General features: G+C 40.3%; 1 protein-coding gene across 1 annotated transcript in view; it reads right to left on the bottom strand.

Annotated features, from left to right (window-relative positions):
* Positions 1-5,442: 5,442 nt before the first annotated feature.
* Positions 5,443-19,558, bottom strand: part of jade2 (jade family PHD finger 2) — a 168,819-nt gene continuing 154,703 nt past the window's right edge. Inside the window, 2 exon segments of the mRNA XM_079649880.1 lie at positions 5,443-14,248; positions 15,016-15,161. Coding sequence (XP_079506006.1) covers positions 13,439-14,248; positions 15,016-15,161 — 956 coding nt within the window. The 3' untranslated portion in view covers positions 5,443-13,438.

The raw sequence follows: 19,558 nt of genomic DNA on the forward strand, positions 1-19,558 counted from the left end.
GCTTAAATAACTGCTGCTTGTAAAAACACCAGGCACTGTGGCAGGTGCATGGGAACGTTTGCCTGAATCCCCTGTGGCACGCTCAGCCCTGAAACTTCCTCCTGCTGTTATCCAAAACAACAACTGAGGGTGTGAGGCTGCATGGCAGACGCAGGAAATAAAACCCGGATTTTATACAGAAAATGGTACCCAAAGCTTATTTTTGAAGTGCATAAAGTTGCAGTGGGATAGTGCGTTAGAAGTATAACTGTACAGCAGACTGAGCCAGTTAAACCCCCACAATAGGCTGGGAAAAATAACATTTAGATTGCGAGACAAAATGATTTTCAAAAGGGCGCCATGGGAAAATAATGAAAATGAGAGCTTTGTGAGGAAAGCCAGGTGCGGGATGTCTCTCCAGGTGCCTGTGCTTTGTGCAGCTAAATTGATTTCCATTATTATGAATATGTCTGTTTGCTTGGCTTGTTTCCACAGTGTGAATCAGATAGATGGGAGAGAGAATCTGAATCATATTAAAAGGGTTTACATTAGAAGGCAGACACAGCAGTGAAATAGAAATTAGCAGGATATGGTCAGATTATAACGGTGAAAAAACAGTCAATAAAAAAAGAGGAAATTATGAGTAGTCTGTGATTATTGTGCCTTTATTATGTATTTAAAGTCCTTGTCATTTCCCTGCATTGTATGATGTTGCAACACAACAAAATAAATAATGTACCTCCTTGAACTCACTTTAAATATCCTGCAGGATATACTTTTGGAATTGCAGGGCTCGTGGGTATACAGATGTTCTCTTTCTGCATGACAGGTTTCCCCTTTAAGCCAGTTTCCCTGTAAGAGAATAAATCATCAAGCTTTACTGATTAGTATCCAAATATAACAGATGCATCTTTAAATAGCGTGCCATGTCATGTGTGTGATTATTACTCTACGGGGTCCCACCTTTGTGCATTTAAGATTGAAAATCAGCCAATGCTCGGAAATGTAACATCTGTGGTTCAATAAAAATTAACATTCAACCTCTTTTAAAAGAAACCTATGAGGAGAATTGCAAATCTAATTTACTGCAACCACCACTATTATCCTATTAAAAATGTAAACTCAAATGTCCTTATATATTGACTTTTTTTTTTTAAAGCAACATCTTGTTTGAATATCTTTGGGGATCTGGATGTATGTATTCATGGGTTGTATTTTAATCAATCCTTTTAATGTAACAATTTATTGTATTTCAGTTTACCCGTATAACTCATCTAGGCCTTCTTAATAACTGAAACCAGTTTCTATGTTTGAGTATTATAACATAACACCATTGATTTTGCATTATAGCAATAAAATCTGCCAAACTTGTCTTACTTGAAGCTTCAGCTTTTGAATGGGGACCGTTGTCCTGTACAAAAAAGGAATCATCAAATTAATTGATTTTGGTTGTGATTATTGCATCCTTAAAGTCACCCAAGTGTGCTATACTTTGTCATTTTGTCCTTTTTCAACATATCTGCATCTGCTTGACACTTTTGGATTTTGCTGACATGGCTCGATCGTTACAGCCATTCCACAGATTTTCTCTGGGATTTAAATGTTGGCTTTGAGGCTGCTAAAGGACTTTCACATTCTTGTTGTGAAGCCACTTCAGCATTGCTTTGGCTGCATGTTTAGGGTCCTGTTGGAGGAGAAATGTGTTGGCCCCACTCTCAGGTCTTTGGCACGAAGTGACGGTCCTCCTCGAGATTTGCACGCATTGTTCCTCCGGACCTCTGGCAGCGTCTCCCTGCCCAAGTCTGAAGGTAAGGGAGGTTAGAGGTGGATCAGCTCTGCAGAGTTCCAGCACACACTTTGCATTTGCTGAGGACATTTGCATTTTGTTTCGTCCGACCACAGCATCTTTTGCATCATGCTCCCTTTCACTCGTCTTTTCACAAACTCCAGTTGATTCTTCAAGGGAAGGCTGACTTTGGCTTTTATGAAAACCACCTCTATAAGTGGAACTTTAGTAATTTGATTTATTTAAATGGTGGGGTCTGCTGTTGACCCCAAAAACCCTTAAACTCCGCTTCACACCATTAACCATTTTTCAATAGTTCTCTTCCCTAGACCAAATGAATGGTTAGGTTTTTGGTAAAGTTATTAGAGGCAAAACAGTTGAAAAAAGTCCTCGCCAATCACGCCAATTTTAATAATGCAATACAATCTTGGTGGCAAAAACGTCAAGAGATGCCTGAATGCTCAAATATGGCGATTTGCTGTTTTCTTTAATCCTATATGAGAGTATATTTAATATCTTTGGCTTTTGTACTTTTGAATTCACGGTTCCAGAATGAACCCTTCGCACTCACCAAGAGGTTCAAATTCGTAGTTTTGAATGAAATGATCAATGAAGAAAATGGTGTTTTTAAATGTGTTAAAAAGTGGGTAATTGTACACTGAAAACTAAACAAAATCACATTTAATTGTAGATACAGAAAAATGTCAAATATTGACTTTAATAAACTAAATTAAACCCCCTTGGAGACATACTCAAAACCATTTACCTTTTGTTGTACTGATAGATGCAACGATCATTCACCTGAGTGTTGTGTGAGTAACAGAGGCAGAGAGTTTGTTTACACAGAAAGCACTGCTTTATTGACTGCACTGGACTGGATCAGATGGGACTGGAACTCCATCAGATGAGGGGGGATTCAAAGGGGGGGATGGGTCAGAGTTTGGGGGTGGGCGGGGGGGAAGACAGGTAGGGAGTGGGGTGGGTCATAGTGGGACGCAGCCATCATTAAGGCAACACAAACAGCATGCAGATACAGTCACAGGAAACATCGTCGTCATCATCATATTGCTTTTCAAAGTCTCGCTCAAAACATCGAAATTGTACAAAAAGGAAGAAAATAGGTTTTTCGCACTAATGAAAAATACATTTTTAGATATTTCCCTCCTACAAAGAAGATTCTAATACAAGAAAATAAATATAGCAAAAAAAGCCAAAAAATAATTTAAAATAGCTCTTCTTTTTCATATATGTTCAATAGTTCTCTTTGCTATTAACAAATGGCACAACATTCTTTGAAACAAAGAATACAGAAGGATAAACTCCTGCAACATTCATATTATTGTATTGAAGAACTGATGCAGAGTGGAGGAGGAACTGGAAACCACAGCAGGGATTTGAACACGTTTCATAAGGACAAACAAGACGGGAGGAGGAAAAGTCTGCGTCCAGCTCTGCTCTGATTGGTTTTTAATTAGCGCTCTAATACGACCAATATATGAAACATATTATGCTGCACAATGAAACCCAATAATATTTCAAATAACCATGAGAGAGAGAAGGAAGAGAAACTGTTTTTTAAATAACTAAATAGCATGTGATATTCTAGGAGAAAGCACTGAGAAGTTTGAACAAAAAGTTGCTGAAATGTTGCAAACCAAAACTCCTTTAAACTCTTGTTTCATTATGTTTTCAAACCCGAGGGAACGCATTTGTGAACCGCAGGTCAGGAGAGGGGAGAATGTTTTTTGAATGAGAGTCAGAAACTGTCTGCTCTGAGGGCGGATACTGAGAAAAGAAGAGGATTAGTAAAGTAAGTAAAAGTGGAGAGAGACATGACGTGGAACAGAGTGAGACAGAAAACACCAGAGCAACAGAGTTATAGGTGGAGAAAGAGCATTTCCTCACAAATACGTCTTCTTGTCCACACTAAGCCAGTGTTTTTCTAAATGTTGACAGCATTCACCAGAGTGGATAAATGGCAGATTTGAGTGATGAAAGAAAACTTCTGGATTCTGTAATGACTCATTTTAGATGTGAACATATACAATCACAACACTGTGTCAACATCAAGCGGTATGTGGGAACATTTCTGAATTTAAAAGCTGTGGAAAACACATTTTAATTAAATATCACAGATTTCACATTTGTGAATCATTAGGTACGCTTTGTAGCTTCAAATCATTTTTGTTTTTTTAGGCTTGGAAACTGAGAATTAAGATAAGAATGTGGTTGCATTAAAGGCCCGACACGTGGTCACAGGGAGCAGGAGACACAATAAATGTTTGTGTAACCAAACTCGGATGCAGTTTTGCTGTTAGCTGACCAAAAATCGGACACATTATAAGAGAAAAATCTATTGTTCAGTATTTTAAATAACGTATTCGACCTAAAGTTGCGAATATGGACTTTGTTTTGATACGTGAAGTGCATTTTCAAAATTAACCTGCTTAGTGTGGACGTAGAGTCTAACAAGGGGAGAGGCCGTATAATGTCCCTCTCAAAAGGGGATAAGAAGGAGGTGAGGAAAGAGAGAGAGAGAGTCAAGGATAAGTTTTACCTAGATTTGGTATCCTTCTCAACACACACTCACAACATACACACGCCTGTAGCATCAGAGGATCCCACTCATACAGAGAGACTGCACTCTCCGTACTTTATGTAGTCAAATCACATTTTCCTTCCCTGCCTGTATCAAAGATCAGACAATAAATACAGATTTGCCTTAGAGGAAGAACATGTGTTCTGTGTGTGTGTGTGTGTGTGTGTGTGTGTGTGTGTGTGTGTGTGTGTGTGTGTGTGTGTGTGTGTGTGTGTGTGTGAAAGAGAAGTCAGATTACAGAAACACTGTGGAGGAACAGTGAGGAATGAGATAAAAAAAACTCAAATCAGGAGGAAAAGATAAAGTAGAGACAGACATAGAGGGGAAATTACGAGTGGGAGAAAGAGCAGAGACAGAGATCCAGCACAGAGAGGGCCTCTTAACAAATGGTCTAAACCTGCATCTCAAATCCAGATTGTGTCTCGACGTGATTTATCCAGATTACATTTACATCTGGCGGTGTCTCCGGAGCCGGCGCTTAAATCACTCTTTTCCTCATAAATCAGATTCCCACCAACGTCCCTTTGTTACATCTATACTTTGTGCATAGCTCCGAGCTTAACGTATATTAAACGATTCCAAATGTTGCTCTGACCACCGGTGGGAGACGCTAGCTTTGGCCAAATTGATCTTCAGTGTGTTTGGTTGCATTTACACCTCCAATTTGTCTGCAGTCATATATACGTAAATGTCTGAAACCTCCCAGGAGCCTGATGAATACACCAGATGCAAAGAGTCGGAATAAAATGCTCAGATTGTGAGGGAAGAACCATAAAAAGCACTGGAGCCATGTTTCCATCCAAGTGAAATGGCCAAAAATGATATATAAAAAGGATTACATTTCACAAGATTGTTAATGGTCTTAACAGATAGAAATTGTTTTCTGGTCTGATAGTGACATTTTAAAGGATAACGCAGGTGTTCTATATTTTCCTTACTGTCAACTCAACAAATCGAGTAAAAACCCAACAATGTGTTAGTCTCTTTTTTTATCACTTCCCTACAAGCATAGATTTTACATTTAATAAAAACGTACATATATATTAACAAAAGAAACACCAGGTTATTTCCTAAAACACCTAAAACAGCTGGGCACTGTGGTTTTTAGTAAACGTTTCTAAAACATGTGCTTTTTTTGGGGACTATTTTCAGCTGCGGATTACACATGTGTTGCATTAGTATTAAAGGCAGCAACGGTGTGTGTGTGTGTGTGTGTGTGTGTGTGTGTGTGTGTGTGTGTGTGTGTGTGTGTGTGTGTGTGACTCAGTTACAGTAGTCTCTGTGTTCATGGGAATGAAGGAAGATGTCATGCACTTCTTTTGGACAATAGGGGGATACACTGTCTTGGCTTTGGATTAAACTTGGTCCTACTTCATAGTTTGATCAACTAACTGCTGGTTTGGTCTTTTCATGGTATTTATTGACAGTAAGAAAAATAACTAGAATATCACCAGCCTTTTTCTTTGCTGAGTAATATTTGCCAAATGTATGCTTTTCTTTGAATACAAATAAAATCGAACCACATATAACCTGAAAGGGTGATTTATGTTCACAGTCATGCTGGATATAAAAAATACTCTGAATTGTTTTCCAGGGCTTGTCATGCCATTAATGTAAATTTCACCGGTTTCCGTTCTGCTTTCCTGATTCGATTGTTACAGCTTGTAAAGGAAATTCTTTCAAGGAGACTTGGCTGTACAGAGAGAGAAACAGAGAAAGCACAGAGGGGAAAGAAGAGAGCCGAGGAGAAGGGAAGGGTCTGGTGTTGTTTATATTAGCTGCTTGTTAACTGGACAGGCTGCAAACAGAACAAAAGGGAAAGAACAAGTTGTACTCTTTCTGTCTGCTTCTCTGGCAACGGTTCAGTAAACGTCTCCCTCCTTTCTCTCCCTCTGTCTCTCCATCTCTCCCTCTCTTTCTGCAGGCCACAACCAAAGCAGAGTGCACGGTTTCCCCCTCCTCACACGTACTTCCACAACACGTGCCTGTCATTATTTGTCCTTAAAGCTACAGACATCTTTTTTCTTCTTTTACATAATTTTTTTTTTTGATCGTCCTTTGCTTCGAAAGCCACGTGTCGGCCAAGGAGGCTGATTACTGGACAGGAGAGGAGAGAGAGGAGGAGTTGTAGGCAGGAGGGACACGGCAGCAGAGGGTGGGGGGGGGGGGGGGGGGGTTGCTGGTGGTGGTGGGAGGAGGAAGAGTGAGGAAGATGTTGGATGGCGGAGACAGAGTAAGGTGCGCAGTTTGTGCAGATGGGAGATTTAGCTCGAAAATTAAATGAATATTTCTTGGAGTCGCTCTGGAGGCAGAGGTTATCTCAGTGTTTGTGTTAACCCTCAGTGGGCGGAGCCAAAGATCTGCTGTGATTTTGTACTGAAGCACAGTGAAAGTCAAAAATGGGAGGCAAGCTTTTAAAATGAGTCAGGCTTTGCTAACATGAAAATACAAAAACTGCCCTGGTGTTTTTTTTGCAGATTGTAGTGATATATACAACTATAACTTCTCAGGAATGAGTCATGTTACATAATACTTGAATTCATTGATAAGACAGCTAATAGATTAAGTTGTCTCTCCAATTTTGACATATGATTTACAGTAACCCAAGCAGAGCGAACATATTCCCTGGTTTTGGATTCTCAAATGTGAATAATTGCAACTTCAATGTGTTTTTTTTTATCATTCTGAACATTATGGGATTTTGAAAGGTTGGTTAGACAAAAACAAAGCCAGGCTAAGAGAGAATGTTTCTCAACATTAACGGTGGTGTCTTCAAATATCTTACACTGAACAAAAATATAAACGCAACACTTTTGTTTTTGCTCCCATTTTTCATGAGATGAACTCAAAGATCTAAAACATTTTCTATACACACAAAATAACCATTTCTCTCAAATATTGTTCACAAATCTGAAAACATCTGTGATAGTGAGCACTTCTCCTTTGCCGAGATAATCCATCCCACCTCACAGGTGTGGCATATCAAGATGCTGATTAGACAGCATGATTATTGCACAGGTGTGCCTTAGGCTGGCCACAATAAAAGGCCACTCTGAAACGTGCATTTTTGCTTTATTGGGGGGGTCTGGGGGGGTCCGAAAACCAGTCAGTATCTGGTGTGAGGGTTAGGATTAGGGTTAGGGTTAGGGTAATGTTGTGAATCGAGTGGTCCATGGTGGTGGTGGGGTTATGCTATGGGGAGGCGTATGTTATGGACGATGAACACAGGCCACTCGATTCACAACATTACCCTAACCCTGTGAGGTGGGATGGATTATCTCGGCAAAGGAGAAGTGCTCACTATCACAGATTTTTTCAGATTTGTGAACAATATTTGAGAGAAATGGTTATTTTGTGTATATAGAAAATGTTTTAGATCTTTGAGTTCATCTCATGAAAAATGGGAGCAAAAACAAAAGTGTTGCATTTATATTTTTGTTCAGTGTATGTCCAACAAATAGTACAAAACCCAAAGATGTTTTACTGATTATTGCAGGATCACATCCTTGCATATGAGAAGTTGGAGTCAGAAAGTACCATTTCACTTTTAAAAAAAATATATTTTTGGAACCAACACAAGAGTTCTTTTAACAATAATCTTGGTTGCTCAAGATGACAAGAAAAAATGATTTGCATTCGTCATAACACATGGCCCAGGAATTTCCTCACATATGGCAATTCATTTGATTGTGTTGGTCTTGTATGTATTGATCTTGGTTTGCCAATGATCTCCCCCGCAATATCATGAACGAATGAGAGAGAAAAGGCGCTCTGACTCAAATCACTGTGGTTCTTTGACTCCGCCAATTTAGGCTTAACTTGAAAACCGAGCTTGCTTTAGCCTCCGCAGCGGCTCTGAATGACTAAACCTCCCATCTGTGCAATGTGTCTGGGTTGTAGATGTTGACCTTGAAGCCACAACTTTGCTGTAACAGAGAGGAGAGCAAAGCGCCAGTAAAAACAGAGCGAGCAGATCATGAGTCAGCTTTCTAATTTGATACGAGCCACGGCGGCCAGCTAAAGCATTACAAAAAAAAAAAAAAAAAGCTTCCAAAGTCTTTTTCAAAACAAAGGAAATGTCTCTAGTAGTAATAGTAGAAGTAGTTGAACAGTATTATACATTATTGTAAATGTGTATAAACTCCAGTGGTACGCAGGTGGGGGGGTTCATGGCTGCCGTAGGACAATAAAACGGACAAGACAATTGTATTACAAACAGCCTGTTTAAAAAAAAAAAAGGATTAAACAGTGTTCCTTGTCAATTTGATTTATTTTATAGACAAAACCGAATGTTCCTTTTGGAGAAAAACAATTTGCTGAGGCCTCAAATTACATTTATTACCACTAAAGAGTCCATTCCTGATTTTACTGACCTACAGACTGCCTCAAACCACTTTCTTTTTGGAAGAAGGAGCAACCACAGAGGACAAGAGTCTTCCTCACGACAGCATCATGGTACCCTTCTGGCTCCTCAAAACCACCTCAGAGCAACCATCAGATTTGGTCTTCAAAAGATGTTTCCACTGAGAAGATGCAACATTCTCAGGTTTTCTCCTTTTCTCCGTGTTCAAATCAAACAGATGGTGTTGTTGCATACAATGGTTCGTACGAATGCTACCGCTGTTTTGTTGCTGGATGGTCCTAGCTTGCCCTACTTATAAATAAGCTTTAAACATGACCTTTGCTCTGCTGAGGAAGTTCTGAGGAGCCCGGCCCTGTTGGTGCAGTGATTTCTTTCTCAGAAGTTTAACAACAGTGTCGGTACAGAAGACAGCAGCTCTTTCAATGATATGCGAGCTTCCAATCGCCTTCAGCAATCAGCTGGCCTTTAAGCAGGTTTTCAGTAGAAGGCTAGATGGAGTTCATCACTGTGTGTAGGTGTGTTTTAGACCTGCCATTTCATGAACGATGCCCACAGGCTTATTTCTCAAGTGTAACGTTCATGCCAACTCCTGCAGGGATAAGGTTCTGCCTTCACACTTGCAGCAGCTTACCATTTAGAAAACTGTATAGTTGTATATGTATTCATTATGCATAATGTCTTTACCATGCACTCTAAATGGTCAGCTTTCACAGAGGAACACAACCATCATTATTCCTGCAGTGCAGATCTCCCGCTGATACTGACACTGATGCTTCACTCTGAACATTTCAACAGCATGTATATATGACAGATTAAACCCAGAAAGGAAAGACAAATAAAATCTGGATATCCGACCTGACAAGAGTTGCAAAATTCAAAGATCATCAGAGCACTTTTCGGGCTGCAAGCCAACACCCACACCAGCGTACCACACAGAGGACAATGATGGTTTGAAGTTGTATTCTAAGATGATATTGATAAAAAATAAAAACCTGCAAAAAGCTCCAGTCTACAGTATCTATGCAGCGGAAGGAGATGGCATTGAAGCCACACTGTAAATACAGAATAATAACCAGTTTGTTTGCCAAGGCTGCTCAGTATCCAGGAATAAAAACTAAACTAAACTGCAATTTGCCAAACAAGGTACTTTGGTGTCATTCTGAGGTTCAAATCTGATTTTCAAATAGGAGATCATCTTTAGAAGCAGCACATTTTACTCACCTCCACAGGTTCTGTAGAGGACATTCAGCCAAAATGTTTAGAATTTTTATTCCTGCGAACACTATGCAGCCTTAGCATTTGCTACTACATGTTAAGGCCATATGTGAGGCCTTGTCTAATACCACTGTCTACAAAGTCAGGCTACTCTGAACACTGAATATTGAAACCAAGATTACATGTTTCTGTTTTAGCAACCGACGGATGGTTGCAACCACCCGGTGGAGGATTCTGCGGGTCGTAATGACAATACGCCACCACATCCTTGCTTCAAAACACAAACTTTTTTCGCGGTTATTGTTGTTGTATGTGTTGTTGCAGTCCGTTATCATGGGGATTGTAATAACAGTAGCCAGAGTAGAAGTTTAAAATCCTCCAACAAACGCTTCCAAAAGTTTTTTTCCCCCACTTTTCTTTGTTGAAAAACAGCCGAGTGGAGGATTAACAACATGAATCTTCTACGATGGCTACATCTGAAGGAGACACCAGTACTAATACTCTCCTGCTGATAGGGGGCATTTCTCTCTGAGTAAGCTCATACTTCCTGATGCAGACAGGATCACATATACATACAAAACTAGTCATCTTGTATATTTGAACCCTGTTATACCAGCTCTGGTATGTATTATATGTGTGTGTCTGTATATGTGAGCTGTTTGTTGAGAATTCAGGTCAGCAGCATTGGGCTTTTTCTGAATAGGGTTTATGTGTGAGTCTGCATTTAACAACCATCGCCAAGCTTTTCCTAAGGGAACTCCTGTAAATGCAGATGTGGAGGAATCCCGGTTGGGTTTGTTGGTATTGTGAATACAGCTGCGCCCGTCTGGAGCTTGCAGCATTTTCTAACTGATCGAGCTGGGTTGAGATTTTACTTAGCTGCAGCCAGAATTATTTGACATCCTTATCTAAAATTGTTCATCTTGAAAACCAGAGACATGTATGTGTGTTTGTGTAGATAAAATATGTAAATATGCGGCCTTGATACACAGATCTGTTATTTGGCGTGGTCACTTCCGAAGACAGGCTAGAAGCTGTTCCATACAGCGAAAAAAACCCAGAGGAAGTAGATTGGACTTGCACCTCCATTTAAGTATCTGTTCATCAGACCTGGGTTAAGCAGCCCTTAAAAATCACTTGTGATGGGTACTAACTACTTAATAAATGAAAATAAAATCCCTTTTTGTTGTTGACCACAGAGCTATTATAGTTCGCTATTATCTGACCTGCCCCCTCGCCTGTTATTCAAAGAAATGCTATTTAGTTATTGGTTGAACCCAGGGCTGATGGCCGTACTGAGAAAAGGAACATGCTCAGTAGTATTCGTGTAGGAGTTCAAACAGTGAAGCTTGCCAAATAAGGACATTTCTAGACATACACACATTACTTTATATATATGTATATACTGTATACGATATACAATATGTATATGTATATATATATGTACCGGTATGTATATATATATATATCTGTCTTACGCTTCTTTTCGATACATTTTTAAACCTTTTAATCTTTTTTTAAACGTTTTTCTTAACCCCTGAGAATACCATGGACTGCTTTAAGTACAAAATACAACTCTCTGCGATAACAACAAAAGTTTTTTTTTTTTTTAAAGTAATACAAACAACTCAAATGAAGAACGTAAGAGCGCAGGCCTCTGAAGCTGGTTTTTACATTGTCATCATTCATCTAAAAGGAGAACGTGTGCAGCAGAGCCATCAGAGACTAGAGCTTGGCCACATTAAACAATTACTTTTCATTCACTACACTGATAAATAAAACTCATAAACTGCATAGTTACTCATGGATGTGGTATTAACTTGGTAATATGCTTTGTTTTTAAGTCCAAAAAAAACAAATATTTAGTTAAATATATACTAAGAAAATCTTCATATTTGAAGGGCTGAAACAGCATTTTTGCATAGAAAAAAAACTTGATTGATTATCAAAATAGTTGGCGGTACATCTTCTTTTGTATTGATTGGAGAAGGCTAAAAAAAATACCAACATTTCCAATCCGTGTTTGTTGCCACTAATCTAAATGACTAATATTCAACGGGACTTGCCGACAGGTTAAAGTTTTATTTAATATGTTTTCCCATTTTCCATTTGTATCTATAGTTTTACTCAGCTCTCTGGTGCTCACAGTGTAACCTGGCCAAACAGTGTATCGATGGCTCTGGGCTGCAGTGATCTAGCTGTGTGGGGGGGGGGGGGGGGGGGCACAGAACAGTAGGCAGCTCTCTGCACTGATAGTACGCTGTGGCTCTGCTTTGCTAACTGTTGCAGATACTTTGCTGATTAATGGTGAATGCTGCATTTACATCCTTGTTTCAGGCACTAGACAATTAAGGAGACAAGGAGCCCAGCACTGGCTACACTCGGTAACCAATCCAACGGGATTTCCTTTTGGTTTGATTGTTACAAATCCGATTGATGAACGACTGATTGATCTACTTACTGATTGTTTTGTTTTTTGATACGTTTTTGGGTCGAGGTGAGGGGGCACAGGGCAAGCGACAGAAGGCACAGAGTTTCTACGATGATTTCTCTCCAAGGATTCCGGCTTGATAAAAAAATTAACTCAGAACTAGGAAGAATTTGAAAGCAGCTGACAAAAGTCAGATCAAATATATTTCCATTTCGGCTGTGATGTGAGCAAAGGGATTTGCTTATTATGTGTGTCAGTATGTTTGTGTGTTTGTGTCTCTGTGTGACAATCTGAATGAGCTACAGGGTTGGGGTCAATCTTTTTGCTATCTAAAAATTTGAAAAGCTGGAAATCTGAGAAGATAAATTGAAGAATGTAGGCTTTAGTGTACATTTTGCAAACCGGGTAAACATTATGAGAATTGAACCCAACCCTGACTGAGCATCTATTATACACACGAGTGCTTACATTCCAGCTCTTATGACTAGCTAGTTGTGCTTTTCAAGGCTGAATACATGTTATCCCATGTCACCACCTGTACATATTCAGATTAGCTCTGGAGTGAAATTGTCTTTCCACTGAACAGATTCAAGAAAACAAGGACTCATTGGATTCATCTCAGGCCATAAAGACCAAGAGCGGAGCAGACCCTGAAACCAGCTTGAATAATATTTAAAAAAAATAATAATAATAATGCCCCAAAGTGTTTGTTCCCAAGTCTGGCAGATACCACAGACATGAGGCCAAAAAAGGGTACTTCAACGCCCAGGATCAAAATGAATCTGAAATTTAAACAAAGTCTAAATGAAATGTTTGTTTCCTATTCGTTAAATGTATCACATCTTCTAATAGGCTGACGACAAACTACAGTCCGGTGGAGTTGCTTAACTGTACGATAGGCAAACAGCTACATTCAAATTCCCCCCCAGAAAACAAAGCAGTCGAGAGCTGAAGAGATTTTCCACTAGTAGACGTGACAGGATTTGGTTGAACAAAGCCATCCAGCCATGTTTTGTGGACTGTATATTGGGCACAGATGGAGATACAATTCGCTAGCTCAGTTCTTTAGGAGGCCAGCACGCTCCTTCTCAGCAGGTCCTCTTTCCCAGAATGCAACTGCGGCAAGCGGAGTTTGCGTCCGCCCGAGCGCGTGTCAGAATCGCTCTGCTCGCCGTCAGAGAAGTAGCCGTCGGTCTCCACAGCGTCCAGCATCGAAGCGTCCTTTCCTGTGAGCGGCATCCCAACACACTCCAGACCTGCTATACCTCCAGTGAAGCCCCTCCCTCTGGATTTCACCTGGCGGGAGAGGCGGAGCCGTGGACCCCTGCCACGAATGATCGCCCCTGTGTCGGGCAACGTGGCCCCGGGGCTGGAGCCTGGGCGTGGGGACGAGGATGCGACGCCATTCCCCGTGTAGACGCTGTTCCACGGGCTGCGCTCCTCCGAGATGTGACAGGAATCCATCTTGGAGACGGGGGGCTGCGGCGGCGGGTCGGAGCTCCTTGTCTGGTGGGGGTGAACGTAGAGATGGTGCCGCGAGGAGCCCCCGGACCTCTCCCCCTTGCGGCCCACATGGATGGGCTTCTCCTCTGCCATGCTTGCCCAGAGACTCTTTGCTGTGGAGGGGCTGCTGGCGGAGGAGGGGGCCGCTGCAGAGGAGGGGGCCGCTGCAGAGGAGGGGGCTGCTGCAGAGGAGGGGGCCGCTGCAGATAGGGGCATCTGGGGCAGGGTGGGGCTGGGCGATTGCGGAGGGGCACCGCGAGTACGGGGCTTGTTGCTCCCTCGTGGTTTTCGGCCCAGCTGAGGTGTTTTCCAGGTGGACTGCATGGAGTTCTCCATCATGAGATTGAGCAGGCTCTCCTCACCCTGCAGGAGCTGGAAGACAGGGGAAGAAGAAGAAGAGAGGAAGTGAGAAAAAACAGGGGATTGGAAATAAATAGGAGATGGGGGATGAGAGGATATGAATCAAAAGGAGATCCAGGGAATGTTGATTAGAAAAGAAGGGATGAAAAAGGCTGAATCAGTTCATGTTTAGAGGTGCAATACATACACGTTGGACACAATGTTTATGACATATCTGGATTATGTGCTTTGATCAATAGTAGGGCTGCACAATGTATCACTTTTTATTGTCATCACGCAAGACTGCAAAAACTAAAATAGTATCAATAGAAATGTGCATTTTATAAGGTGACTACTGTATCGACTGTATGTGTTCATTTTCTAGTTAATGTTAATTCATGTCTTTTATTTAACAAGCTACTTGTTGCAGTATACCGACAACAGCAGAAAGACAGAACTGACTACATATTATAGAAATATATCGGTTTGTATTTATCGCATTTGCTATATTCAAAAACGTTATCACCTGTAACATATTTCTCTCATATTGTACAGCTCTAAATAATACAAAAACGAATTTGCCTGTCTAATTTAATCATGCTCCTTCTTCCACTAGTGTGATCTGTGAAGTGGTGCTGAAATTATGTTTAGCTTGCAGATCACTTTTGGTTGTATCAAATCAATTCAAATCTTAAATTGCTGCATTATTACAGTAGCATCTAATGTATGTATCAGAAATCATAAAATTAAAGTCAACTCAAGAAACAGCTGAGACGTCACTCCTGCTGTTGAGGGTCTACCTGGTCGGAGAGCAGGCTGCCGCTCTTGTCCCGGTGCTGGGAGCCCAGAGCCCACTGACTCAGCATGTCGTCAGCCGTGATCTGAACCGACTGGGCGAGCCAGCTGTCAAACAAAGAGTTGTCCAACGGGAAGGACTTCGACAAACCTGAGGGGTGGGACATGAGCAGGGAGAGAGGAGGAAGTGAGGGATGATAGCAAGACAGAGGCATGAAAGAATTGGTGTGGATGAAGGGGAGAGAAGGTGGAGAAAGACAAAGTAGACAGGTGAGGGGAATTGAACATTTCTCATCAAAAAACACAACAAAAGACATCTGAGTGGAAAGGAATTGGCTCTCAAATGACGTCAAGAAGTAAAAAGCATATAACAGCACCTGCAAAGCAAAGCCCTAAATCCCACCACTCAGCGTGTGTACAGCATTCGCTTGACTATTAATTGTAACACATTGACCCATTTTAAATGATAAAGACTCAATTTGGATGATTTTAAGAAAACATTTAACATTCAAAGCATGAATCTGAATTATGCAGTTGGTAGGCGTACACAACCTTGTGGGTGTCCTTGCCAAAAAAGATGATGACATATTTAAATGCGGATTAAGTCAATATAGCTACAAACATGCAAACAGCTGATGTTAGCACAGAGATAAAACAAAAATAACCTGTTCCTCAATCTTGATTAGGTTAATCACACAATAAGTAAACGGTTTGTTTATGGTAACTATAACAACACTTCAAAATGAATATAATTGAAAATGTTATGCAACATCTCTTAATTGATGTTAATCTCTTACATAGCAACTCTAGATCTTATTTGGCCTCATTTCATTTATAAGTAGAAACACAGAAACTACTCTAAGTCTGACAGAAAGAGAAAGGACAAAGCTCAAAATCCAAACAAGCTCTTTCTGTTGCTTCCTCAATAATGAAGATATGAACCATAAACACATTTACAACCAAAATCCTGTTTCCTTCCCACGACTGTGTGTGTGTGTGTGTGTGTGTGTGTGTGTGTGTGTGTGTGTGTGTATGTGTCTGTGTGTGTGTGTGTGTGTGTGTGTGTGTGTGTGTGTGTGTGTGTGTGTGTGTGTGTGTGTATAATTAGGAGATTTTTAAGGCTCCTATCTATCAATGTGGGCTGCAAAAGCCAAAGCATGTCTTTCTGTGGCAATTTCTCATATACAATTCAGTGAAGACTCTTAGGCTTAGGGAGAACAGAGCATGGGGGGGGAGGGCTTTCACTCCTCTATCTTCTGGTGGCATCTAATTGAATCCAAATTCAGTATGGATCACAACAAGTTTGTATCTGAAACCCTGCCAAATGTATTTATGCTTAGCTTTTGACCATTTTTGACATTTTTGTATATAAAATAACATTTTTGCATATTGGTTACGTGTTTGGTATGTAGCCAATAAAACCTTAATGTTTTAATCATTGCTGAAAAGAATAGAAAATCTATATTTAATGTTAGCTAGCTAGCAACAAACACACTGAGTTGGTAGTGTCCCATGTTTTGTTCCTTTATACATAACTGTGAAAAAATGTTCGCGCTGGAAGCCCAGATAGATACAGATTAGACATGAACGCTGATTTGATGAGAATTTGTGTTTGTAGCTTCTTAGAAAGAGGATTTTTACAGAAAATGGGATGATAACAGCGAGACTTCCACTTATTATAGCAATTTTGGAATTCTACAACAAAAGAACCCTGCAGAAACTCACAACAACAACCATTTAGAAAAAGAACAATCACATGTTTATTTCCTCTGCTGATAAATCTGTCTTTGTGATGAAGGATAACAACTTTCAACAATTTCAGACCTATCAGAAACAGAACTGCGTGCAAAGTAAAACGCTCCTTGTTGTATTTGCAGCTAAATCAAAAATGATCTTAGGCTGCAGAGGAGGTATTATCTATAGTGAATGTATGCAATTTAGTTTTCATACTTAGCAAGGAACAACCATTAACCTCTGCAACCAGAACCTTGTCATGTTCACTTTGGGGAACAACCCATAATATGATATAAGCAGAGATGCCAATTATGTTACGAATAACTTGCACACAAGCACATTAGGAGAAATACTGACAAGAGCTTGCATATTTGTCAGGATTGAGTCTATTCATTCCTCATTTCTCTACCATCTTTCCAGCCTCTCTATAAATCTTCAGTGCTTTTAATGATCTGCCAAGCTGGTCGGCAGGAGGTGCTGTTAGGGTGGCTTTCACAGCAACTACTTCACACACACACAGAGATACACAGACACAAGCACACACACCGAGCCGGTCGTTTCCATGACGCAGCATGTCTCTGCAGGAGTCGGTAGATCTCAGAGGGAGGGAATAGGTGACGGAGGGAAAATAAAGAGCCAGGAGAGAAGTGTGAGGAGAGGGGATGATGGAGGACAGTAATGGAGTTCAGAGAGAGGAAGGTGGGAGGGAAACATGCCACACTGTGGTCTTTAGATATGTTTAAATTCTCACATACTCTACATCCTGATATTTATTTTACTATGGGAAAATATGTACACAAGCAGCTCTGTGAGACACAGCAGTGCTAAGAGTCACATGCTAACATTCTCACAATGATCATTTTAACATTTACCATGTTTACCAAAATGTCTGTTAGCATGCTAACATTAGCTAATTAGCACTACTGCTGAGGCTAAAGGGCCTGTTGTCAGTTTTTAGTCATAAACATAAAAGGACAAAAGGACAAATAAAGATACTACCTGATGATGTTTATCAATGAAAAGTCACAGAATCTCTAAAGTAACTTTATTAATGAATGAGGGAGACATGAGTGACTGTACCAAATTGAACACGTTGTTGCTGCTGTTTCCCCAATACACAGTCAAGGATCAGATTACAGTCATTTCAGCATAATGGGGAGGCTTCTTAGTTATTCATTAAACTATTGCCAAAAATAAACACTTGCATTACATTCTCGCTTTCCCACAAATTCAATTTATTTACCGAAATAATGAGAGTTGATAGGCGAAGCTGATTAACAGGATAGCACATGATACATCTACAAATGTATTTTTTTCTCAAATCTCAGTGTCATAAAGAGTTTTTTAAAAATGGATTTCTATCTGTTTTTCCCTTATTGGCAACACAGTAGTACAACATTTTTATGAATGTTATTTTAAATCAGTTTGAAAATAAAATCTGTATTCTCTCTGTGGATGTTCTCTTTTAAACAGTTATGGGAGATTATGAGATGTTGTTGATGTTACTCATCACTGCTTTGTTTTAAAACAAATTGTACAACATGTACCAAATAAATAAATGTCCAGAGGAAGCCTAATAATAGTGGAGCTGTATCTTTTAACCGAATGACGACACTGACTCCTCCCCCTTCGTCAGCTACAGCTAACATGTTGAACTAATGGGCTACTGTAGGCTAATGCTATGCATCGAAAGGTGCTGTTACAGCCATCCGAATCCCTTGTTTAAGGCTTTGTTGCACGACAGCAACAGTTTTTGTTCCTCGTTGCGATTGCACACTACAGCTACAAAAAGCCCCAGGATGTCTTTAGAGAACAGCTGATGTAGCAGTGAGCAATGATTCACTAGCCAGCAATACTAAGGCAGTGCAGGGTAAGGAATGTGCTAGCAGCAGGACAGGGCCAAGACCAGGCCTGTGCATGAGAGAGTGTGTGTGTGTGTGTGTGTGTGTGTGTGTGTGTGTGTGTGTGTGTGTGTGTGTGTGTGTGTATGTGTGTGTGTGTGTGTGTGTGTGTGTGTGTGTGTGTGTGTGTGTTTGTGTGTGTGTTGCTCAGTCTAAAGCCCTCATTACAGTCTGAGGATTGTTCTCGGGTGCCAACGTCTGCCTGGAAACTCAAGCAGAAAGACAGAGATAGAAAAAGAGAAAGTGAAACAGAGTGTGCAGGAGGAGTAACAGCTTGATCTAAACACCCATCAGAGCGATGAAGGGGAGACAAGAGGTGCAGCAGGCAGAAAAACAGTGAATTAAATAGGCTTAATACCTGATTAAAGAGGTGAAAGACAGTCTAACACAATAATGGGAAGCAGAAAAAAAAGCTCAGCATGAATCAACAGAAATAAACCTGTGTGGGTTCTTCTCTTTAACAAAAGGGGTGTTTTATTTTCTCTTAGCCCATTATGTCAGATTGATCACACACTATTCTAATCTGTAATTTGGCCTCATTATCGTTTTGGCCGCCTGAATGAAATTTAAAATTTTCAGTTCTTCTTTGCCCTTGAAATGAATGCTAAAGAACATATCCATTCTGATCCAATTTAAAATATATTAGAGTGGAACCTTGAATGTTAGAGTTTGTTGGGTCTTCCAGAGATGCTATTTGATAAACAACAATAATACATAGACAAGTCTATCACGGAGGATTCCTATTTCACTTACTAACAACAGCCTGAATGATCTGGAGACAAGACCTAGACCTAGTCAAGGCTGTTTACTTTCACCATCAGGCACAACATTTGAAGAAAGGTGGACAGCTTATTACCGTTGATACAAAATATCTCTAAAAATTCACTTTTTTTCCTATATTTAATCATGAACA

The sequence above is a fragment of the Notothenia rossii genome (assembly GCF_949606895.1).
Source record: "Notothenia rossii genome assembly, chromosome: 9".
Taxonomy (NCBI): Eukaryota; Metazoa; Chordata; class Actinopteri; order Perciformes; family Nototheniidae; genus Notothenia; species Notothenia rossii.